The 26,234-nt window shown below is 47.2% G+C and overlaps 1 protein-coding gene across 1 annotated transcript in view; it reads right to left on the bottom strand.

Moving 5' to 3' along the window:
* GPX7 (glutathione peroxidase 7) overlaps positions 1-25,523 on the bottom strand; it is a 44,421-nt gene extending 18,898 nt beyond the window's left edge. The window contains exon 1 of the mRNA XM_027838059.1: positions 25,318-25,523. Coding sequence (XP_027693860.1) covers positions 25,318-25,506 — 189 coding nt within the window. The 5' untranslated portion in view covers positions 25,507-25,523. The remainder of the gene's footprint in view (positions 1-25,317) is intronic.
* Between the last annotated feature and the right edge of the window lie 711 nt (positions 25,524-26,234).

The following is a 26,234-nucleotide window of genomic DNA, read 5'->3' as shown; positions in this document are numbered from 1 at the left end:
TGATCCTCCCCAGGCAGGTTGGCTATTGAGGGCAGACAAACTGTATGACTATGACCTCGAAGGTGTCATGGTTTGTCTCACAGCACCAGAAGATCAGAGCCTTAGATCCGGACAGAGCCATGCAAGTCATCCTCTTCGTTTCATAGGTGTGGACAATCTCCCTCCTTCCCAGCCTGATTTCCCCTGCTCCCCTGTAATTATCCTTCCTATTCTTTGTTCCAACTAAGCCTCTCTCCAAACATGCCTTGCCCTTTCCTGACTCCATACATTTGTCTGAATGGCTCCCTCCTCCCACCACTTTCCCATGACTTGAACTCTTGATCAACTTAACTGCTCTGAGAACCCTCAGAGAGCAAGAACCATGTCTTACCTTTGTTTTCCCTCACATTATCCAGCACAGGGCTTGCACACATAGAAGACTTGTCAAAAGAATGACTAAGTCTGGTAGGGAAATACCTAGCCTGGAGTCAAGAGATCTGGGTTCTAATACTCTGCAACCTTGTGCAAGCCTGTTAACTTCTCTGGGCCTTAGCTTCCTCCTTTGTAAAATGAAGGAGTTGAACTACTCACAGATCTAAAATTCCCTATCATCAAGGTCTTCCTAGCTTTGATATCCTATGTTTTAAATCCTCTTCCAGCTACATTCTAACTTTCTATGTCTTGTGTCTTAACAACATTCTATGTTCTATAGTCTCTTTTAGTTTTAGCAGTATCTGTTCTGAAGTTTCTTTCAGCCCTGACATCCTAGGTCCTTAGGGCTCTCCTGGCCCCAACATTCTATGTTCTATAGTCTAAGGTCCCATCCAGCTCTGGCATGCTCTGATTTTTCCATCTCCTGTCTCGCCCATAGCAACTCGCACAGAGCTGGGCTTGTGGCCAGGGCTCCATAAAGAATCGTTGACTTCTTATTGAGGAAATGGATGGAAATGATGCTTGGTCACCTCATTTCTGCTTCACCCGGCTTGCTTCTCTGTTAACAGGGTCCTCCTGGGTGAAAGAAAATAATCCTCCCCCCTTCGTGGGCCTTCACAATTTTGGGGGACCGTGCAAACCCATAAATAGAAGGATGGTTCTTAGGAAGTTGGGTTTAGCAATCAGATTCACTTGGGGCCAAACTGGCGGGAACCCAACACGGAACCGACAACTCTGGAGTTGCTGGCTGAGATAGCCTGCCTTTGCTCATCCCCCTACAGCAAGCCACCCAGGAGATAAAGGAGGATCAGGAGGCAGCAGGGACAGGGTGGGCAGAACAGGCTGTCCCCCAGGATGGAGCATGCAGGGTATGCTTTGCATGTGACTTTTAATAAATGCACATATTTTTTATGGAAGCTCCAATATCCTAGAATTCTGCAAGTGGGCAGGTCAATCAAATACAAGGCAAAAAACATTTGTTAAGTGCCAACTGCATGCAGAGGTCACTAGGTCTATTGTATGAGACTTACCACTGCTGAACCATGAGAGGGAATCAGGTTTGGTATGGAAGGCTAGTGCAGGAACCGAGGACTGGAGTATCAAGCAGTGTGGTGCAATGGGGAGAACATCACATTTGGAGTCTGAGACCTGGCACTTAGTCTGGGCTTGGCTACTACCTGTGTGAATTTGGGCTCTTTGGGACTCAGTTTCCTCCTCTGTCAGACTAGATGATCTCTAAGGTTGTTACTAAGGCTCTGACTCTATGATGCTCTGACCTGAAAGGGTCCTCGAATGCTGGATTTGTAGTCAGAAGTCTGGGTCCGAATCCCAGCTCTGCCACCTGTATGCAGCACCTTGAACTTCATTTTTCATAGTTTCCTCATTGACACACTAAGGGGGTTGGACTCTGGGACCTCTGAGGTCCCGCCCTGCTCCACATCTGTGACCCTATGATTTCATCTGTACTGATATTCCTACTACAGATGCATATCAAAACTGCTGTAGACTTGAGAGATGGTTTTTGAAAGTAACTGTGGTTGAAAGATTTCTCTGCCTGAGGCCAGTCTGGTAATTAGGCTCTCAGCATTTAGCTCAGCTGGTACTCAGACGCCAGAAGCACAAGCTCTGCTCCGTCATTAGGGCTGTATTTGAACCCCGAAGAGCTGGTGCTCCAACGACGGAGCCTTCCAGTACCCAGGGCCACATTTAGGCTATAACGAGGCAATAAATACTTTTAAATTCAAAAGAAACATCCTCGTTGGCCTCCTCGCCCTCTTCTTTCCTTCACACATTCTGCATTCCAATTAAATTGGTTGAGTAATTGTTCCCCATCCATGACATTCCCACCTCTATGCATTTGCCCAGGCTCTTCCCTATGCCTGGAGTAAACTCCTTCTTCATCTCTACCTCTATAAATCCAGCGCTTCCTTCAAAGTTCAGCTCAGGCACCAACACCTTGACAAAGCCTCTCCTCTTTAGTTACTGTTGCTCCCTAGTGCTCAAAATTACTTTATATTTCTTTGTATATCCTTTGTATTTCTTTATCTGTAAGAATATCATATTCCTCCATTGGAATGTAAGCATCTGGAGGGCAGGGATGGTCTCATTTTTGTCTTTGAATCTCCAGTGCCTAGTGTGGTGCCTTGTACTTAGCAAACACACATTTGTTGAAATGAATTGAATCAGGCTGAGCCACTGTGTTCCATTACTGCGAAGATATGGGTGCAAATGGGGCTCCCTCGTAAGGGCATTGGATTGAGCCAATGAATGCATTTCAACAAGTCAGATCCGTTCTCACCTCTACACCTTGGCTAACACCACTATCCAATTTTGCCCTCGTGGGAGCCTTTAGTCCCATGCGCTCTCTTCTCCTGGGTGGAGAGGAGGCATGGCTGGAATGAAGCAGCTGCCTAGGGTTGATTTGTTGGGAGGTGATTTTTCTGATCTTGTTCTGCCCTCAGCCCATACTTCCTTGTCCCACTGGCACGGATTTCTGGGTTAACTTAGAGAAGAGCTGATGGGTTACTCTCTTGTTCTCTGAATTTGGCAGGGTGTTCTGTTTGGACTATGCTCTTTCCACTCTACTCCCAGTCAGAATAATCATCTCCCTACCTGTCAGCCTGTTGATTCACTCTTCCCTCCTTCTGTCACAAATCCCTGACACACATTGACAGCTTCATTCTAGATTGAGCAGGACAGGAAAATCTTGTCTTGTGCCCCAAATATAAACAAACTCACCCCCTATTTCAGACAATGGCAGAACTGTGTGTCACCCTTGAAATTGTCCTTGGCCCTTCAATTTACCACTGTGAAGTTACAGTTCTGTCCCCATTAGTACCCTGAACACAGTAAAAGAAACTGAAGACAGAGCTGTAACTAGGGGAGAGTGACTGGAGTGTTTTCCTAGGGTGTCAAAATCGATAGGGCACTGACGGCATTTATACTTCTTCAGGATCTGTAAAAATGACTGACAGCAATGACTGTAAAAATACATAGCCAGCAAGAACCTTATGTTAAACTAGGAAGTGACCGTGACTCAGCTGCAGGGCCGGAGTTGAGCTTTACCCATCCTTGTCACCACTAGCGCCTCCTCATGTGCTTCTGTATTCTACTTAGGTGTCCTGGGGACTTTGTCTCCCCGCCCCACCTTAATTTTCCTTTAAAAGTTGTTCTGAGGTTGTTTTTCATGCTCTTTTTGCCTGGTTCCTTTTGTGAAGCTTGTCCCTGCCACAAAAAAACACTAGCTATGGCTCTGGTACCAACTCCCCCTCCACCCTCATAATGATTGGCTAAAAGAACTGGGCATGTCTGGAGGAGAGATGACTCAGGGGAACATGGTAGCTGTCTTCAGGTACTGCAAGGGCTATTGGGCAGGAAGAGGATTAGCCTTGTTCCTTGGCCCCAAATGGCAGAATCATAAGCAATGGAAGGAAGTTGGGCCCATGGGCTCAATGTCAAGAGGACCTTCTCAGCCACTGAGGTCATCCTAAGGTGCACTAGGCTGCCTCAGGGGGTGGTGGACTCCTGCAGAGGTCCACAAAACACAACCTTTCAAGACCTGATGGCCCAAGGGGGCAATAGTCTCATCTCCCTTCTCAAATGTTTCTAGAGCCCCTTGTGTGGATTTCCCTTTTCCTCATCACAACATACCCTATATCATATTTGTGTGTCATATCCTGCCCCCTCCCCCAGAATACAAGCTTCTTGAAGACAAAGGCCAGGATGCTCTTCATCTTCCTCTCTTTAAAGGAGCTTAACAGATAGTAGACAGATAATGAAACTTTGTTAATGTTAAATCTACTCCCAGGACCCCACCTAGCTCAACAAATTGGCCTGGACCATCCTCCAGGATGTCTGCCGATGCTGATGGGAAGCCAATCTGGAGGAGTGACAGATCGAGAGAGAGAGATGGAATTCCATGGGGAGTATGAGCAGACCCACACAAGGTGGAAGTTATGCTACGGGGTGACTCCCACATAAGTGCCAAGCCCATAGGCACCATGACTTTCCAAAGAATCACCGTTACTTCACCCCTAAACTTCCAACTCTGACAGTGTTTGTCATCCGCCCATGAAATGTTCTAAGGCATCCTGTGGGACACCAAAGGTGAGGGGACTTTTTGTGAACTTACATGACAATCATAGGTACTGGAAAAGACCTGAGAGTGCAGTCCCCCCATTTTACAGATGAGGAGAATGAGGCCCAGAGAAGAGAACTAACTTGTCCAAGGTCCCATAGCTAGTAATTATCTGAGGCAGGACTTGAACCCAGGTCTTCCTGTCTCCAAGTCCAGAATAACACCGCCTCTTGTCCCATCTTGGCTCTGTCTTGATCTACCCAGACCCTAATAAACAGCTCATGGTAAATGTTGGTGCCTCCAGGGTCGCAGCACCCAGCACTCTAATATCATCCATGTTGACCACCAATCCATCCGTCAGCAAGCACTTATTAAGTGCCTATTACATACCAGGCCTTGTGATAGGTTCAGGGGGAGGGGTACAAAGAAAAAAGTAAAGCACTCCCTCTCCTCAGGGAGCTTATATTCTGTTGGGAAAGACAACACACACACACACACACACACACACACACACACACACACACACATCTATAGATAGATAGAAAATAGATACAAAGTAATGGAGGCAGGACACTAGGAGCTGGGAGGAGTCAAGAAAGACCTTAAGAATCTAGATCCCTTTTAGACTGCCGATCCTACCAACCAACAGCAGATCACCCTGGCTGTTCTTTCTTAGAAGGGATAATGAGACCGCCTTCAACATTCAGGAACACACCATCCCAGGGCAAATGCACTGTCAAGGATACCAGCATCCAGCCCCTGAGGATCTGTCACCTCAAGAGCCCTCCAGCACACTCTCCCTCCACCAAGCAGCCCCTCAGCACCAGGCGGACCCACCAGATCTGCTCCTGCCTCCACCCAAGCCCAGTTGTCTGAGCTCCAAACTGGCACCATTCCTGTATCTGAAGGAGGGTCAACCTCCAACCAGTTCCTGAGCCTTTCCTGGCAACGTTGTGCATCCCTCCCCCCAGAGAGGCCGGCCAGGCAGTGCTCTGCCTCAGCCACAATAACCTGGCTGTTTCTAGGAAGATTTATTGGTACATACGGTTCAGGAAAGCAGCCAGACCTGATCCCCAACACCTAAGGCTGACGGGGGTGAGATGGCAGTTGGCCTCCGGTTTGTATAAACCTTCAGCTGGCCGCAAGGCACACTGTAAACTGGAGTCTAACTCACCCAGGGACTGCAGGGTGTCAGGGGAGAACAGGGAGAAACTGGGGATGGAAATCATCATCCATGGAGAGGGAGTCTTAGGGGTGAGTGAATGGCTCGTGTTATTAGAAGAGGCTCCCGGATTGGCTGGAGATTCACAGAGGCAGAGGGTCTTCAAGGACACGTAGTCTGGCTCCATTACCCCCAAAAGAACCCTCCTTCAACACAACGCTCACAACCCATGATCAACCAGCCTTTGACCAAAGACCTCCAGTGAGGGCAGCGCCCCACATCCAGAGGCTGCCCATTCCACTCTGGACCAGCTCTCCTTGTCAATTAGCCTCTCCTTATATTAAACCCAAATTAGCCTCTTTGCAACTCTCCCCTCCCCCACCCTCCACATTACGTCTGGTTTTGTTCCCTGGGGCCAAACAGAGCAAGGCTAATTCTGTTTTAATACGACAGACAGTCCTTCAAATACTTGTGTCATCGATAATGCGGTGTTCTCCCCTCCCCCGCCTCCAGTTTTCTCCTCTCCAGGCTAAACGTCCCCCAGTCCCTTCACAAGCTCCTGACTGAACAATCTCAGGGGCTCTTCGCCATCACGCTGCTCTGCTCTAAAACACTCGGCGGCTCGCCGATGTCCTTTCTGAACGACGGCCTCCAGAACTGAACCCAATCAGGCTGAACAGAGAGACGAAGGCAAGGGGAGAGGAGGCGGGGCTCCAGACCCGGGATTTTACCGATGTGGGGACTCCTGGTGAGAAACTTCTTTCCACCAATGCAGAATCTTATTCAGTAAGCTGGACAGCAGGCATTTCTCCTCCTTACTCCTGGAAACTCTGCCTCTCCTAATACAAGCCAAGGTCACACTAGTTTTTTTGGCTTCCAAACCCAGTGGTTTGGAAGCTGAATTTCGATGGTAAGGAATATCAGCACAGGATCCTAGATCCAGAGGTGGAAGGGACTGCAGAGGTCAGCTGGTCAAAGACCCTCACTTTACAACTGGGGAAACTGAGGCCCAGGGAGATGAAGGGATTTGGCCAGGGTCAATCAGGCAGTATGACAGTAGAATTTGAACCCAGGTTCTCTGACTACAGAACCAAGGCTTTTCCCACCATACCACACTGCCTCTGATGACCAAGGAGAGAGGCATTTAGGGGAAGGCCTAGGGACTAGTGGGAGGGGGGAGGCAGGACAGTCGATCGATGTCCTTGGTCTTGAGCAATGCTCGAGGCCTGCATGGCAGGGTAGGTCGGCCTCCCCTATGGAGCAGATTGGATTCTCAGAGGGTGAGCCAGGGGAATACTGGCGGAATCCTCATAGCTTGGCCATGACCAAAGACAGGATGGGATGTGGCTACATTGCCAGCTGAGCATGGGGAGGTTTGTGGCTACCTGCCCTGGGATCATACCGTGCAGTTGGGCAGGGCCAACCCTTTCAAAAACCGATCTTCCAGGGAATGAGTATTCCAGGACAAGTCCTGATTGAGGGTCCAGAAGGAGCTGGAAGAGTCTACATTGTGTGAGCCAGAAAATCTGGTAGTTGCCAATTTTGGATAGATGGGAGGGGTCAAGAATTGCCTTGGGCTCCTTGGGGAGCCTCATCACATGGGCCAATCAGGGACTTTTTCCCATGAGCTTGAGGTTGGCCCACTGGGCAGCCTGCTTTGCCAGCCGGGATATAAGGAAGGCCACCTTGGACCCAGCTGTGGGGCGTCCCCAGGGATGAAGATCTATAAACAGCTTGAATTGGGCCAGAAAGACTGGGAGGTCCTCTGCTCACCCGGTAAAAAGATCTGGGGGACTCATTGTGCTTCTGGGAGGCAGGGCAGCTGTCTCCACCCGCTTCCGGAACCACTCTCTGCTTCCTACAAGGCTACAAAAATCTCTCCCGGAGCCTCGCCAGTTCTTCAGAGGTCTGCGCCAACTAGAGCTGAAAGATCAATTTCCCTGGAACCCCCAGATAAAGAGCTGGCAAGGGGCAAGTGGTTCTGGCCCCCAGAACCCAAGGGCCGAATGTAGCTTGTTTTAGTTTGGGTGAGGCATCAATATAGTCAAATATGGGTGATTAGGGGCTAATTAGCCAGGAGCCAGAGAACGAACCTTCATGGGGAAGGAGAGCCTCATCCAAGTTGTGAGCCAAGAGAGAATGAAAGCTGCAGAGAGGCAGAATTAGGATCAATGTAAGGAAAAACTTCCTAGCAACAAGAGCCATCCAAAAATGGGACAGGCTGCTTTGGGAGGCAGAGAGTTCCAACTCTGAGTCTACAAAAGGCCAAATGGTCCTGGATCCCCAGCTTTCAAACAATTCCTTTTTTTTCTCCAAGTGATCCATGTCAGAGATCATGGGGTAACCCAATCCCAGGGATAAGACAAGAGGTATAAACAATGGTCCAAAGTCAGAGAGTCAGTGTAAAGACAGAGAAATGGGTAGGCATCATCAAGATGGTGGATGTGTCTCGCACATTGTTATCTTATGGCAGGCAATATGAAATCAATCATCCCTTCTAGCTGAGCTGTGTCCCAATTGCCTCAGTCCCAGACGCCTTGGGGAGTTGGATATCACCCAGGACAATGAGGGGCACATTGATCAGGGAGCCAATTGACATTGCACCCCTAGGGAGATCTTGTGAGTAGCACATGAGGTTTGGCCAGCTCCCTGAAATCTGCATACAGATAGACCCTTCATAAAACTCACAGATTAGGATGACCCACACCCTTCACAGTCAAATGACTGGTGACCTCATGGCCAAGCAACCTAGATTACCTGCCTTGTAACACATCCACACCACTTTCCGTCAGACTTTGCTGTGAAAGCTTCATCTCTTTCCTAAGTTGTATTCATTGAGTTCTCAGCGGCCTCCCGTGGATCACAGATGGGGAATAAAAATTTGTAATCTTGGACTTGTGGAAAAAATAGATGTAGCTCATACCTGGTAGAGCTATGGTCCCAAGGAAAAAACAAGAACCTACATCTTGGCATTGGTTAAAACAATAACAACGACAATAAAACCTTCCACCAATAAAACCCCAACATGTCGCAGGCTGGAGCTTGAGGGAGGCATATGGAGCTATGTGGTGTGAAGAAGGGAGCATGTGTACCATACTGTCCACATAGAAAGACACTGCTGAATGCAGATTCTTTGCCCATGACAACTTACTTATGCCTTACGCTCCTTGGTGTATTCAGGACTTTCTACTTTGTAAATATCCCACCACCCTCCAGCTTTGGACTGACTGCTTTTGGACTCTGCTCACCTTCTTCTGTCTAACCTAATTGATCTGTTACCTTCGTGGATTTCTGGAACAACTGAATCATTTTTCTTTTGCTCTCAGGAGTGGGGAGAGATGCTGTGACCATACTCTTTCCCTTTCCTCTACTTGGTGGGCTGATTCTTGCTCAACCTGTTAATTTTCCACTAATCCTCAGCTATAGTTGGAGACCCACAAACCTGCTTTCTCTTTGCTACCTATCCAAATCCTGCCTACCTGTTAAGGAGTGAGTCATAGAGCACCTCCTACATGAAGCCTTCCCTAATCCCTCTTCCTCTGCCTTCACTGATCTCTTCCTCCTCTGAATTCATAGGCTCATTGTATCATCTATCTTGAGCTGGAAGAAGATTCTCATTTTACAGATGAGGAAAATGAGGCACAGGGATGTTAAGTGACTTGCTCACATAGATAGAAAAGGTCTGAAACAGGCTTTGAATCCATCTTCCTGACTCCAAGCCCAATGCCCTGTCCACCATGCTGCTGCAGTTGTGTGTGACTCTTCGTGACCCTATTTGGGGTTTTCTTGACAAAGATACTAGAGTGCCACTTCCTTCTCTAGCTCATTTTACAGATGAGGAAACTGAGGCAGGGTTAAGTGACTTGCTTAGGGTGACACAGTAAGTGTCTAAAGCTGGACTTGAATTCAGGTCTTCTTGACTCCAGGGCCAGTGCTCTATCCACTGTGCCACCTAACTAACTTAGATATCACCTGGTCCATCTCCCTTGTTTTCCAAGAGAGAAAATTGTAATATCTAAGTTCCCATTTCCCTGTAAACATTCTGTGTTTCTCTCAGTCTTTATTGGATGATCACTCTGTGTCCAGAGTTGTCCTTGAGGGTGTGGAAGATAAGGAAGAAGAAGACACAGTTCCTGTCCTCAGGGAGCTTACATTCTAGTAATGGAGTTATCGTGTGGTGGAAAGTGCCCAGGCTTTGGAGTTAGTAGCCTTGGGTACAAGGCTGACATGACCACCTTGCTACTGTTGTAACCTCCAGGAAACTGCTTTCCTTTTGTGGGCTTTCGGTTCAGTAAAATGCAGCTAGACAAGATCACCACTAAGATCTCCAGCACTGGGTCCTATGAAACTGAGCAGTGAAGCTTCATAAATACTCAAAGGCTTCAAAGTGAGTGGTAGATGCTGCAGAAAAAGTCTATAGACAGAGTGGGCAAGAAAGGGAGCAATTGATGGGGACTCCAGCTCAGAGAACCATAGCCTTTGAGCTTAGACAGGATGTCCAATGCCACCCAGTCACGCTGCATTTGCCAGATGAGGAAACGGAGGTCTACAGAGGTGAAGCAGATTTCCCAAGGTCCTCCACCTAAGACGCAGGATGAACTGGGATTTGAACCCAGGTTCTTAGACTCCCAGCTTGGTGCTTTTTCTGTTGTACCATGCTGTGATGTAGAAGAGGTGAGTGTAAAGGGCAGCCTTCCTTCAATACCCAGTTCAGATGCTGCTTTCTTCCTGAAGTTTTTGAATCTCTCTTCACCCAGTCCCTATCTCACCATGCTCAGTCCTCTCTTCTATACTTGTCTCTCTGACCCTCCTACCATTATTATGTCTTCCTCTGCTACTAGATTGTAAACCCCTTGAGGGCAAGGCCTAGTCCTCTCTGTCTGTGGAGCCCCAATGCCTAGCCCAGTACATCGGAAATGGTGCTTGATAAGCAGGTGTCCGAAAGGAAGCAACTTCAGGGCACAGCTGGCACTTTAATACTCAGGACAGATGTATGCTGAGCAGATGGATGGGAGGAGAATGGGGCTCTGCTCCCTCTGTCCCCTCTGTCCCCTCACCCAGGGAAGCACTCAACCTCTCAGCTGCTGCCTTCATTCATTATTTATGGAGTGAGTGCCTTTTCTATACATATAGCTGAGTGAGGCAGGAGACAGATACCCAGAAATGACACACTTCCTGCCTTGAAGGAGCCCGTGGTCTGCTCAGAGACAAGACCTTCACACAGGACATGCTAAATGACAATATCACTGTGCAAGGAAAGACACAAGGCAATATAAGATTAAATGCCAAATTAAGGATACAAAGTGCATGCCATGTTTAGAAATTGAAAAGCAAAGTGGATGGGGCAACTAGGTGGCATAGTGGATACAGTGCCAGCCTTTGGGTCAGGAGGACCTGAATTCAAATCCAGCCTCAGACACGTACTGTGTGACCTTGTGCATCATTTACCTCTGTCTGCCTCAGTTTCCTCAACTGTAAAATGGGGATTATAATAGTATCTACCGCCAAGAGTTATTGTGAAGATCAAATGGGATATTTGTAAAGCACTTAGCACAGTGCCTGGCACACAGGAGGTGCTAAATAAATGCTTGTTCCTTTCCTTTCTAAGGTATCTTCCAACTCTGACTTTTTTGTGACATGTAGTCCATCTCTCTCTGATCCCCATTTTTCAGAAAAGGATTATAGATCGTGAGCTAGAAGGAGATTTAAAGATCATCCAATTTAACTCCATAATTTCACAGATAAAGCAACTGAGATTCAGAATGATTGACTTGCTCATGGTCAGTCACACATCACTTTGTAAGTGTCAAAAGCAGGATCTGAGGATATGAACCAAGGTCTTCCTGACTTCATGTCCGGTGCTCTATCCACTACACACCATATGCCTCTGCTGAAGGGCAGCACTCACTCCTGGACTTTTCTTTCTCCAGACTCCTCCTTCTCTTCCTCACCTACCTCACTGACACCCTGAGACTTCCCCTGGGACTCTCGTCTCCCAATTGATGATTCTCTCCAAGGACAACCATGTTAGGAAGGACCCCTGCCATGTTCACATCACTCGTCTGGGACTTCTTGACCTGCCACAGATATTCTTTCTTCCCCTCCTCATTCCCCAGCTCTCCTTTGTATTGTTTTCTCTCACTAGAATGTAAGCTTCTCAAGGACAAGGATTGTCTTGTGTGTTTATATTTGTAGCCCCAGGGCTTAGCACAGTGCCTGGCACATATCATTTATAAAGTGCTCTATCTATTCATTGATCTATATCCATCTATCCATCCATCCATCCATCTATCTATCTATCTATCTATCTATCTATCTATCTATCTATCCATCTATCTATCTATCTATCTATCACTAAGGTGGTTTGCCTACAGTCACACAATAATCAGGAAGCAGTGTGGAGATCAGGACCCAGGTTGTTTCCAGTCTCCCAGTCCTAGGTCCTTTCTGCTACATCTGCAGCTAACAAACCAGTGCTCTGCCTGGGACTAACCTCTCAAGGTCCATTTGCATTCCTATTCTATCCTCAGGGATGTCTGTAACTATTCCCAACTTAGCAACATCTGCAGATTTCATTAACATGCTGTTTATTTTCCTGTTCCAACAAGGAATAGAGATGTTAGGCAGAGCACGGCTTCACTGGCTCCTTTCGGAGTCCTGAGAATGCCTCCCCTCCTTTTTTTTTGTTGGGAGGGAAGGGGGGGTGACAGAGATGTGCCTGCATGGGACCTGAGAGGGAGCAGCTGCTGGGGGATCACTGCTCCCCTCCAGAGACCCTTGCTCCAAATGGAAAATTCTGGCACCTGGAGCACAATCCATGTTGCTGCTTGTGGGGGTGGGGGTGGGGAGGCTGTCTAAGGTGAGAATGATCCTGGGCAGACAGAGGCCATGGGAGCTGAAGAGGCTGAGGAACAGGAAGACCTGAAGAACAGGATGCTCAAAGTAAGGGGGGCTGGGCAAGAGTGGGAGCCCAGCACCAAGCTGAATGGGGACGAAGAAAAAGAGTGAAACCTCTCTCTGAGTAAAAGCCATTCACAGAATTTCCAAGTTGGAAAGGATCTCCATGGCCATGAAATCCAACCCACACCCAAAAGCAATGTCCCATAGCCAACAAGAAGTCAACCAGCCTCTGCTTGAAGACGTCTAAGAGGGGGAGGGGCCGAGTTCTTCCACTCCCGGACAGCACATCCCTCATCATTGGGAAGGCTTGCCCTCCCAGGGAGCTAAACCTGCTTCTTCTTCCCTCCCCTCCCCCATTGCTCCTGGTTCTGCTCTCCAAGAACACAGCACACGTGTCTGTATTTCCCCAGAACAGCACAAGATACTTTACCAAAGGTTTTGCTACAAGCTATAGCCACGGTATTTCCCTCATTTACCGGTTGAGAAATCCTGTCGAAAACATAAGTGAAGTAGGCTGGCATGACCTGTTCTGGATGAAGCCAGGCTGGCTCTTTGGGATCACTATTTCCTTTTCCAGATGGTTACCAACCATCTCTCTAATGATCGGCTCTAAAATTTTCCTAGGAATTGGGCTCCTTCTGAGGCAAAAAAGGACAAGTCTAATCCTTGCTCCACACGACAACCTTTCAAATACTTGATGATAGTGACAGTATCTCCTCTGAATTTTGTCTTCTCCAGATTAAATTTCCCTGTTTTCTTCACCTGATCCATAGATGAGATCATCTCAAAGGCCTTCATTATCCTGGTTGCTCTCTTCCGGGCACTTTCTAGCTTGTCAATGTACTTCCTAAAATGTGATGCTCAGAACCAAACACAACACTCTAGATCTGGCTTGACCAGGGCAGGAAATAGAAGGACAATTGCTTCCTTACTTAACGCAGCCCAGAATAACATTATCTTTTTTTTTTTTTTGGAGGGGGAGAGGTGTCCCATCACACCACTGAGTCATTGTGAGCTTGGAGTCCACTAAAACCCCTAGATCTTTTTTTTTAAAGCAAACTATTGTCTAATATTGCCTCCCTCATCTTGTATATGTAAAACTGATTTTTTAACCCAAGACTTTACATTTATCCCCATTTAATTTCACCATTTTAGATTCAGCCTTGTGTTTTAGTTAGCCAGGATCCCAGCTCAAGACCAAACTTCATACTTAATGAAAAATTAAGGCCTTTTGTTGAGAGTTCCCTTTCTCCCCCTCTCCTCATCTCACCTGACCCAGATGCCTTCTGCCCCTGACCCTTTTCTTCAGCCCTTTCTCTCATGAGGAAGTGGCCCTTCTCTTGGCCAAGGCAAACTCCCTTACGTGCACAAGTGATCCTATCCCATCCCACCTTGCCCTCTTCATCACCCCCACTCTCTCACTTATCTTCTATTTTTCCTTTTCCAACATGCCCATAAATCCCCTTCACTAGCTTTAAAAAACTCTGACATGATCCAACCATCCCCACAAGCTATCGTCCTATATTCCTCCTCACTTTCTCAGCTATACTTCTCATGAAAACTGTCTACACTCAATGTTTGCTCTCCTTGTACCTGACAGACCACTCATTCCTAGGCTTCTTCGCTGGATCTCCATCCAGGTCATGTCCACTAGCCATGGATTTGTCCTAGGCCATATTCTCTTCTCCTTCCATAGTATCTCTCCGGGTAACCTCAGCAACTCCCATAGGCTCAATTATCATATCTATGCAAATGCTTACCATATCTGTATATCTAACCCTAGTCTGTCTCCTGGGATAGAGTCCCACATCAACAACCACCTTTTCAAAATCTCAAACTGGATGCATTATAGGCATCACAAATTCAACATGTCTGAAACAGAATTCATTATCTTTTTCCCAATATCCTCCCCACTTCTCAACTTCCCATTACCATAGATGGCACCACCATTGTCGCAGTCACCCAGGCTCACAACCTCAGTGTCCCCCTCAACTCCTCAACTGCACTCATCCCTCATTGTCAATCTGTTGCTAGGCTGTCATTTCTGCTTTCACATCCTTCGTAGACATTCTCTCTTCTCCACAGCCACCAATTTAGTTCAGGCCTTCATCACCTCATGACTAACCTATTGCAATAGCCTTATTATTTGTCTACCTGCCTCAAATTTCTCCCCACCCCAATCCCTCCTTAACTCAGCAGCCAGTCATTTTTCTGAACCGTAGGTGTGACCATGTCAAGCCTTCCTCATTACTCAGTAAACTCCAGTGGCTCCAAAACAAACTTGTCTATTTGGCATTTAAAGCTCTTCACAACCTGGCCCCTTTCTACCTTTCCAATTTTCTTATATTTTACTTCACTCCAGCCATCCTGACCAATTGACGTTCCCCATGCAGGACCCTATATCTCCTGACTCCTTTGTACTGGCTGTCCCCCTTGCCTGCAATGTTCGTCCTCCTTAACTCTGTCTCAACTTCCCTGGCTTCCTTCAAGACTCAGGTCAGAGCCCACCTTCGGCAAGAAATCTTTGGTAGTCCCCTCCACTCCCTGCCATTGCTAGTGCCTTCTCTGAGATCCCTTTTATTTACACCATATCTATCTATCTATCTACATACATACATACACGTATATATATACAGTATGTATATATGTATGTGTATATATATATATATATATGTATGTATTGCATAGACTTAGTTATTTACATGTTATCTCCCCCATTAGAAAGTAAGCTCTCTGAGGGCAGGAACAATATTTTTGTGTTTCTTCGTCCTCAGCACTTAGCACAGGGCCTGGCACATCACAAGTACTTAATCAATGCTCCTTGACAGGTTGATTAATGAATTCCTTGTTACTGGAGGTATTATTCAGTTAAAGGGTAGACAAATAAACAGAAGATGTTGGATAAAGTAAGAATTATTGTACACAGCATTTCTATACTAGGTTGTCCAAGGGAGAGCCTTCCCATCTCTGAGAGGCAGAGTGAATATAAAATCTTATCCTTGAATTAAAGAAAGCAACTGCCTGAGTATAGAGGAGACATGGCTAGAAAGCAATTCATGTGAATAAGACCTAAAGGTTTCCTGGATTGCAAGCTCCAGATGAGTCATCGATGAGACTCAGCAGCCAAGGCAGCTTAGGGGATTTTAGGCTACATCCATTGAAGTACAGTATCCAGAGTGAGGGAGTTGATAGCCCTTCAATTCTCTGACCTGGTCAGACCACATTTGGCATATTGTGTGCAATTCTGAGAGCTGCAATTTCGAAGGGATCATTAATAAGCTGGAATGTCTAGAAGAGGGCAACCAGGATGGTTTGGGGACAGAAAAACATGAAAGCACAGGGGATGTTTAGCCTGGAGAAGACTTAAGGCTGGACAGGGTAGGTGTGGGGGAAGGGCATGGTCACTGCTTGCAAGTATCTGGAAGGCTGTCACGTGGAAAAGGGATTTGACTTATTCTGCTTGGCCCCAGAGAGCAGAACTATGAGCAAGGGGGAGGGGAGTGGAATTAGAGAAAAGCAGATTTTTAGCTCAATGTGAAGAAGAGATTCCCACTTCTGGCTTTGGTGGGAGAAGAGTCTGTAGGAGAGAGGACAGGAGAAGGATTTGATCTGAAGGAGAAAAGAGAGAGAGAAGGAGACTTGGAGGGATCAGGGAATGGATGCATGGATGGATGAATGGATGGATGGATGGATGGATGAGAATTCATTAAGTGATTACAATGTACACTGTGCTCAACACTGAGAATGCAGAGACAGAAGTGACCCCGTCCCTGTCTTCATTGAGTATCTCCTGGGGGAAACAATACCTGTCCGGGAGTGGGAGCCAGAAAGGGTCACTGGATGAGCAGAAGAGCTCGAGAGTAGTCACTGTCATGCCCTTCCATAAGCAATCACAATACAGATTTGATTCCTGAGCTCAGGATCAGATCACAGATCTAAGGCTAGAAGGGGCCTTAGAGAGCATCTAGTCCAACTGCCTCATTTTACATATGGGAAAGCTGAGACCCAGAAAGGTGAAATGTTTTGCCCAAGATCAAACATGTCATGATAGAGGCAGGATTTTGACTCAGGTTCTTTGATTCCAAATTCAGTGCTCTTTCTTATTGTGCCAGTGCGTCCCCTGAGTAAGACATAGAAATCCAGGAGCACAAGGAGTGAGGGGAGGAAGCAGGGTTATGTTTAGTACAGTTGCCAGGCAGATGATAGCAAGCCTCTTGGGTAGGTCTTGGTTTCCTGTGGCCGGATGGAATGTGGAGCCTGGTCTGGGCTGGCTAGATAGAGTGAGTTAGGTGAGTTTGCACTCATTCAGTCACTCACCAATCAGGACAGCTCAGACTCAGGGCAGAGTCCCAACTCAGAGTCAGTTGGGGCATGGTCTCTGGAGTTCATGGCCCAAAGGTGGCTGTTCCCATTGGGGTGAAGAGGGTCAGTGGCAGGGCAGATGGCAAGAAGCCCAGATATCTCCTGTGGCTGGGTGAGAATTGTGAAAAGGGCCAAGCACGGAATTTGGGGAAGGCAAATTTGGGAGCACACAAGAAGCTGAAGGAGGATGAGAAGGTAAAACTCAAGCTGAGATGGTGAGGCTTGAGCTGAAGAAGGATAAGAGCTAGAAGAGAAGGACACAGACTTGACCTGAAGGAAATGGACTTGACCTTGAACTGGGAAGAACTTGATCTTGAGCTGAAGGAAAAGGAAGATTCAAGCAGAGAGATCTGAGACGAAGGCGCAAAATAAGTTGGATTTAAAGGAGAAGGACCAGAGAGCAGGCTGCTTACAGAGCATTGTGTTCAGTTCAGGGTACCATATCTGAGAAAAGATATAGACAAGTTGTAGTATGTTTAGAATAGGGCACACAGAGTGGGGAGAAGGTCAAGAACACATTCTCAAGCAGTGTCTGAAAAATCTGAGAATGTTTAGGCTGGAGAAGAGGAGTTTCAAGGAGAAGGTGGTAGGGGGCTTTAACTACTTGAAGGGTTTTTATAAAAGCAAGATCAGACTTGTTCTGCCTGGCACCAGAAGGCAAATATAGGAGTGATGGGTGCAAGTTGTAGAGATACAGATTAGGCTGGATGTCAGGAAAATATCAATGAGAGCTAACAGTGAAGCAGCCTGCCTCAGGAGATCATGTATTTCTTCTCACGGAAGGTCTTCAAGTGGACGCCAAATGACCATATGTCACATGTGTTGTAAAAGGGATTCTTGGTCAAGTATGGCTTGGACGAGATGGCCCACACTGAGAATCTGTGAATCTGAGAACTTAAGCTGAAGGAGGACTTGTGAAAGAAGAGGTGAGCTAAGACACAAGGGGAAGAACCTTAAGGAAACAAGGAAGATAAGTTAGTCAAATGAGGTAAAAAGCTAGTAAGGTAAGAAAAGGGAAGTTAGTCATGGCCGTCAAGGTATTGACAAGGTAGAAACATGCCACAGAGGTAAAAAAAAAAAAAGGTCTAAATACATTGAGAAGTCAGTCAGCAAGCATTTATTGTTTACTATACGCCAAGCCATGTGCTAAGAGTTGGGGATACAAAGAAAGGCGAAAACAGTCCCCACCCTCAAGGAAGTCACATTCTAATGGGGGAGATGGCATGTAAATAAGTAGGTACATATGAGCTCTAAACAGAGAAGATGAAACTAATACAAAAGATTCCCCACAGTTTGGAAAAAAAAATTCTCCAGGGGATCTAACAACAAGAAAAACCAAGAACTGGATATCTCACTCTCAGCAGGTATGGAGAACAAGGTGTAATTTGCAGGGACTGCTAGTTTCATTTCTACTATGGTCAAGTGACTGTTACTTCTCTGAAGAGGTAGATAGGCATCTTGATCTGTGTCAAGAAGTTGGAGAGTAGGAGAATGTGACACAGTGGAGAAAGGGAAGAAGAAGGACCACTGGACACCTGGAGCCAGTAACAGATATGAGGTACTCACTGCCTGAAGAGAAAAAAGCTGAACCCTCTGAACTAAGAGGCATCATTCAAGTAATGCTTAGCTACCACCATTCAGAAAGGGTCAGAAGAACAATAGGGGACTAGTAGTTAGTAAATTCCTGTTGAGGGGCACAAAGGCAACCATTTGTTAACTCAATCACAAAAACAGAGAGGTCTGCTTCCTTCCCTTGGCATATATTCAAGATGTGACAGAGAGCTTTAGAAGCCTTGTCAAATCAGAGGACTACTATCTCCTATGTCTGGTGATACTTGTTGGCACAAATGATACTTCCAGGAGCCTTGAAAGCATTGCTAAAAATGATGAAATAAGATTTTAGGCAAAAAATAAGATTTTAGGGGGACAAGTAGTATTTTCATCACTCTTGCTGTGATAGAAGGCAAGGGCTTCCGACGAGAAAGTCAAATTTGAAACATGAACAATTAGTTCAAAATATGGTGTCTGAGAAGGGGATTTGAAATTCTGGACCACAGCTTAAAATACAAAAGTAACAGCTTCCCGGTCAGGGATGAAGTACACCTACCAAGGACTGATAAGAATCTATTTGCCTGGAACCTTATAATTCTAATTAAACTGAAAAGCCTTTTGTAACATTATATATTAAGAAAATACAGTATCACACATATAATATATCATAATTTATATATATGTAAATATTAAGAAGATATATTTATGAGGAAATCTAGGAACCAAAAGGGAAAACATGATAGAGAGTATCTGGGAGAGATCAACGAAAGAAGAAATAGAGATTATATGATTGGCTGCATATATGATGGACCACCAGCAGAAGGAAGAAATAGGTGAGGTCTTTGGGAAATAGACCATAGATCTGGTATAAAGTCATGAGATAGTAAGATGGACAACTTCAGTTATCCAGACATCTGCTGGAGCTCTTTTTCTGTCAAAAGAAGAGCAGTTAATAATTTCTTGACTTAGTAAGTAATAATTTCATCCTTCAAAAGTTGGAGAAACCAGTGAAGAAAATTTCTGTGCTGGCTCTGATTCTCACCAACAAGGGGGAACTGGTTGCTGGGGTAGAAATAGTGGAAACTATGTGAGAAGTGGTGGGAAGTGACTCCTCCATCTCAGAATTTGCGATACAGATGGAGAGGAAAGCTGGTGGAGTTGACAAGTGTATCAATTTTAACATAGGAGAGCAGATTTCAAAGGGTTCAGAGAAAGGATAGGTAGGATCCCATAGCCATTTTGGGATCAGTTGAAGGAACTGTTTAGCTTGGAAAAGACTCAGTGGGAATGTAATAGCTCTCTTCAAGTATCTGAAGACTAATGGATGAAGGGAGAATGGATGAGATTTGGTCTGCTTGGCCTCCAAAGGACAACAGAAGCAGATGGTAGAAATTGCAAAGAATCAAATTTAAATTTAATGACAAGGAAACCTTTCAAAAGCGGAATGGGCCCTGTGAGGTGAAGATCCTCCTTATTGCAGGTCTTCAAGCAGAGGCTGAATGACCTCTGGGGACATCATGAAAAGGTTTTATGCCTTAGACATGGGTTGGATTCAGTTAGTCCTGAGGCTCATTTCCAACTGTAAAGGCTTGTGAAGTTTCATAGGATCTACATTTCAGGTCACAGTGGGTTGCAAGGTCCAGTTTATGCATCTCCTTGATTGGGATTAGAATTTGAAAGCCACCTACTGTCAAGAAGATAAAAATATGACAATTCTTAGCCCAGAGTCTTTAATCATTGAGTATCTGGAAGGATGAGGACCTAAATCAACCTTTTAAAAACCTAGTATGATTGGAGGAACACTGGGAAGGCTCTGTGAATCTTCCAAATTATCTCCACCATCCAGATGCTGCCATTCTTAAATTTCACTTTTAGCCATTCATTTCTTTCTCTCTTCTCTAGGATTCCCTTGTCAAATTCAAACACTGAAATGACCAGAAATGAAATGACCATGAGAATACAAAAGGGAGGTGAAGGAGACTGGGGAGGAAGTGCAGGAACAAAAGAGTAAGTTAAGGTTCTGTAACAGTCAGAGCTGTCCAAAGTTAGAATGGGCTGCCCCAAGAGGAGCTGGGGTCCTTCTCATAAGGAGCATTCAGCAGTGGCTGGATGCCATTTCAATCTTCACATTTCTCACATCTGTCCCCTTCTTTATACTCACACAGCTGCCACTTTAGTTCAGGCCTCCACAACCACTCATCTAGATTACTGCAACAGCTTCCTAATTGGTCTTCCTGCCTCAAATCTCTCCCCACTCCAGTATACCCTATGTAGTGCTGATGCAGTACAGATCTGACCATGGTACTCTCAAAAGCAATTCTACTGCCTCTAGAATAAAATAGAAGCTCTTCTCTTTAGCTCTAAAGCCCTACACAACCTGGCCCCAACCTGTCTTATCAGGTTCATTACTTTATCTCCTGGCTTCTCTGTGAAAGCTTCTCTTTGACCTCTTTGAGAAAGAGGTCCGTACTTGACTCCTCCACTTCCTCTACATCTCCGGCAAGCTGCCTTTCTGATCTCATTACTCAACTGAAAAGATTCTCTCCAAGGTTCCCAATGATCCCTTAATTGCCAAATCTCCTGGCTTTTTCTGAGTTCTCAGCCTTCTTAGCTTCTCTGCAGCCATTGATGCTGACAATTGCCTTCTCGTCTCAAAGATTTTGTGGCAATGCTCCCCCGAGGCTTTCTTGAAACTGGATGTCCTGTAGACATCTCAAATTCAACAAGTCCCAAACAGAAGTCATTAACTTTCCCTCCAAACCCTTCCTTCTTCCCAGGCACCCAGGCTTGCATCTTCAGCATTATCCTCACCTCCTTACATGCAGTCACTCCACATATCCAATCTAACCCTAGCTCTCATCTTTGTCACCTCTTCTCTGGATTAGTGCAGCAGCCTTCTAACTGGTTTCCTGCTTCCAAGTTTCTCCCTACTAAAATCCATCCTCCAGGAATCTGCCAAAGTAATTTCCCCTAAAACATAGATCTGATCATGTCCCCCCGGCCCCTTAATAAATTCCGGTGGCTCCCCATTACCTCCAGGATCAAATGTCAAGTCCTCTGTTTGGCATTTAAAGTCCTGCCTACCTTTTCATTTCCCCTTACACTTCTCCTCTATGTCTTCTGCCATCCAACAACTCTGGCCTCATCACTGCTCCTCACACAGGGCGCTTCGTTTCCAGCCTCTGCCTGGCTGTCTTACGCTCCTTTGACGCTCTTCCCTTCTTTTTCCCTCTCTTCATTTCCCCGGCTCCCTTCAAGACTTAGCTCAAGGCCATAATCTTCTGAAATTAACTTCCATTGATGCCGGCTAGATCTTGTATGTCAATCTAGTTAGTTATATGTTGTCTCTCCCGTTAGAATGTGAACTCCTCGAGGACAGGTGCCATGTTGTTTTTCTTTGTTTCTCTAGCATTTAGCTAAATGTTTGTTGACTGAAAGCTAGTGCTTTCCCTCCCAAATTATCTTGTACTTTGTCATTATTTGTATTTCTTCTTTCTATATTTATACTGTATATAGCTATAAACGCCCTTGTCTATCTCATTAAAATGTAACTCATTGAGAGTAGCGATGTTTCATTCTTGGTGTTTCTATCCTGTCACTCATACAGTTGGTGCTTAATAAATGCTTGTTGTTTGGCTGGGCATGTCATGGTGGAGAGTCTTATTCAGGGATGGGTTGGGCTAGGTTCCCAGCTCTAGAACTGTAAGGAACCCCAGAGGCCATTCATTCCAGTCCTCTCATTTAGATGAAAAAAACAAAAACTGAGACCCCCTGAGGAGAAGTGACTTCCCCAAGGTTCCATAGGTAGTATTATGGTAGAGCCAGGATTTGAACCCAGGTCCCATGAATCAAAACCAGCATCCTTTCTTCCCTACTATACTGCTTCCCTAGATGATCTCTGAGGTCTCTTCTTAAGGTGCTCTGAGCTTCTGAAATGGGGGAGAAAGCAAAGGGGAACAACATAGGCAGGGTGCTAGACCAACTTTGCCCCCTTCACAATTCTGCCCGGGACTGGGGCAGCCGGCCACAGGGTCCTCCAGCAACGATTACCTAGACAGGCAGGAGTGGAGTACAGCCTCTAGCACGGGAACTGCTCGGCAAGGGGTCAGCTGCTTTGCTCACTCTCATTCTAGCCTTCCTTTTTTAAGCATCCCCAGCACCCAGCACTTAGTAGGGACTTGAAAGAATGAATGGATGCATGAATGAATGAAAGAAAAAGCATTGACTAAGCCCCTACATTGTGTCAGGCACGGTGCTGGGCCCTTGGAATCTAAAGCCCAAAGCCAAACAGTCCCTGTCTTCAAGAAGTAGACAGAGGTGAGGAGGGGACAGAGTCAAGGCATGGGGGGAACAACTCACACAAAGACACAGAGGTGGAAGATGGGATGCTTTGTGCAAGAAGATCCCATTCTGGCAGCAAAGGTAGTATTGATCTGGTTAGAATAAGTGTTGAAACCGATTTAATTAAATTGTATTGAATTGACTATCATAGCATCTTGGAAGGACCACTGGCGTCCGAACCAGATTCTGGTTGGCCCGGGTTCAAGTTTGTCATCCATTTCCAAAAGCCACCACCCCTCTGGACCTCAGCTTCTTCCTCTGTCAAACGGAGAAGGATGAGAGGTGGTGTCTAGGGTCCTTTAGGGCTTTAATATTTGGTGATGTCAATAATCTTTCTTAGAAAGGAAAGGGCCTTTAGAAGTCACCGAGTCATGGAAGTTGAGAGTTAGAAGGGACCTTGGCAGCCATTTAGACTAACGATGGGATACATTATCCCACCAGGATATATCCAAGCAGTAGCCACCCAGCATCTGTTTGATTCCTCCATTGAGCAGAGGGCAGCACATTCCACTTCTGGACAGCTCCGTTCAGAAATTCTTCTGCCTCAAGCATTTGGTTCTGCTTTCCGGAGCTATTCAGAACACATCTATCCCCTCTTCCATATAACCTTCCTTCAAATGCTTGAAATCACCATAATGGCTTCCTAGTCTTCAAGCTAAGCACACCTTGTTCCTTCAACTTACCCTCATATAACATGGACTCAGGACACTTGTCCACCCTGGTGGCCCTCTAGCTTATTAGTGTTACAAAACTGTGGTGTGTGACCAGGGAGAGGACAGTGGGAGATCACCTCCTTATTCCTGGAAGCTGTGCCCTTCTTGAAACAGCCCCACATTGCCCCTCATCCACCCCCCTCATTTGACAGCTGGAGACCCAAGGACATTACTTGCTTTGCCCAGTCCCATAGAAATGTCAGAGATGGGATCTGAACCCAGGTCCTTTGACTTGAGCTTTTCCACCCTGTCTCCTATATAAGGCTTCTCCTGATCCCCTCATTTTCTAGTTTTCTCCCCCCAAATATTCAGTATTTACTTTGTATAGAAGTTCCTTGAAGGCAGATACTAGGTGGTTTTTGCCAAGGCTCAGCTAACGAGCCATCTACTAGCAGAAGGTGCTCCCGAGTTCTCCAAGCTCAAATGCTTCTAATGAGTGGGCTACACGTTCTATCTATCCCTACCTCCCATGTGTCCAGTAGACTGTAAGCTTCATGAGGGCAGGGAATGTTTGGTTTTGTTTCTGTACGCTCAGCACAAGCAAAGTGCCTGGTACATTGCTTGGCAAATTAGATTCATTTAAACCAGATTGGGTTAGGAGGTCACTCAGCCAGGATTCCAAGGCCAAGTTCCTCCTGACTCCAAGGCCAGCTCTCCTTCCACATTACATCTGGGGGATTAAACTAGTTCTGCTGGGCCCCAGAGCAGTGAAGCTGCTGAGTCCGATTTAGGTGGGACATCAGGAGAGCCTTCCTTCCACTCAGCTGTCCCTCTGTGGCACAGGCTTATCATCCCTCATACTTCCAGGGGCTTTCCCTTCAAACAGAGGCTGTATGACAGTTGTTCTTCACCATGTAGGAGGACTCTTGCTCCAGTAGGCCCCGGGCCCAGACTAGCTGGCTTTAGAGGGTTCCTCCAGCCTGGAGTGTCTGTAACACTGTGAAAGCAGTACCAACTCCTTCTGCTGCCCACATGGGCATCCCCACCTGCTGCCAGGGCCCTGGCTGCCCAGTGGGAGCCCATGTGCATCCAGGACAGCCCAGGGAGGTTTTTCCTATAGTACAAATGAGGAAATGAAGGCTGGGAGAGAGGAGAAACCACTGGACCAGTTAACCAGCTTGGTCTCTGCCGAAATTGGTCCCCTGGTTTCCAACACAGTGATCTGCCCACTAACTGGAGGATGCAATCTTGGCACAAGTGTGTCTCCCTCCTCATTCTCCCAGTAACCCTGTCCGCGGGAGAGTTGGGGTAGGGAGCAGCACCTCCATTTGACACATGCAGAAACTGAGGTTCAGAGAGGAGACAGCACCTAGCCCCGCCCCAGGGGACCAAGGTTGTGACCGAGTGAGGCCTAAGGGCCTTTTTCCTTACATCCTCGCTCTTTAAGCCCCTTGGAAACTCCGGGGGTGGGAATGGGGCTGAGTCCCTTCCCGGGGCGGGGGCGTGCCACGTAGACTCCAGGGCTGCTGGCCGGCCAAGGGAGGCCGGTGGGAGAGGGCCGGGCAGTTAGCGGAGAAGAGTTCAGGAGGCCAGGGCTCTGAGCAGCTCTACCGCTTTGGGGGGAAATCCGAGCCGGATTCCAGCCGCTCGAGAGGCGCGCCCATCCCCCCTCCTCCGCCCCCTCCCCCCCAGTCCCCTTCATCCTGTCTGGATCCTAGGGCCGGGCCCGAGTCCTACGGAGTCATGCCCTTGCCGCAGAGCCGGCCTGGGCCCCTCGGAGTTGGGGCCGGAAAGAGTGCGGGGTGTGAGGGGTGGGGGTGGGGGCGGATGGTGAATGCCCCGGTGCCCCACGCACTTACCGAGCCGCGGTACTTCTCCAGGGACACCCACTTGCCCCTGATATTGACCACCTTGAAGTTGTAGAAGTCACTCTCCTTGGGCCCCGGAGTGGCCGGGGAGGCCAGGAAGAGGAGGAAGAGGAGGAGGGGGACGAGGGGGACGAGGGGGACGAGGGGGAGGGGGCGGCAAGGAGTCTGGCGGCCGAGCATGGCTCAATTCGGGGCGCTGCAGCAGGGAGGGCTGGCGGGCCGGGCCGGGCCGGGTAGGAGGAGGAGCGCAGGAGGCGGCGGCTCGGGCTGGGCTGCGTGGCGCTGCCCCCCTCCCCCCCATCCCCCGAGCGCTGGGGGCAGCGGGCCTCCTTCGGGGCCCATGCACAAAGTTTAAGTCCAAAGGCAGCCAATGGGGAGTCCCCCACCCAGGGCTGGCCAGGGCCTGGCGGGGGACAGGACAAAGAACCGGAGGCTGATCATAGACTTGGAGGTGCTGCCAAGTCTCATTTTACAGAGGAGGAAACTGAGGCCCAGGAAGGTAGAGGTCATCTTGATAATAAATATTGAGTTTCAACCCAGGTCATAGGATAATGAGATTTTAGAAAGGAACCGGAAGAGATCTGAGAGGCCAGATCCCTCATTTTACAAATGAGGAAACTGAGGCCCACACAGGAAAACTAACCTGACCAAGATTATGCAGAGGAAATGGCAAAGCTGGGATTGGAACTCTAATCCCTTGAATCTGAATTTTTCCCAGTCATCCCACTTCCAGGAAACCTGGAAATGCCACTGACCAGTGGCTGATGGGATGCAATGTTCCTCTAGGCTCCTTTTTGAGGATTTTCTCCATGACGCTTGACAAGCAGCCATTACTTCTGGTGGTGCCCCCCCACACTGGGGCTCATGGCAGCTCCTCCCTCCCTCCAGGTTCTCTGGCCTAGGGGCTT

The sequence above is a fragment of the Vombatus ursinus genome, unplaced genomic scaffold (genome assembly GCF_900497805.2).
Source record: "Vombatus ursinus unplaced genomic scaffold, bare-nosed wombat genome assembly UNPS02014825.1, whole genome shotgun sequence".
In the NCBI taxonomy this organism is placed as follows: Eukaryota; Metazoa; Chordata; class Mammalia; order Diprotodontia; family Vombatidae; genus Vombatus; species Vombatus ursinus.
The sequence above is the reverse complement of the archived record's forward strand: the minus strand, read 5'-3'. Positions and strand labels throughout refer to the sequence as shown.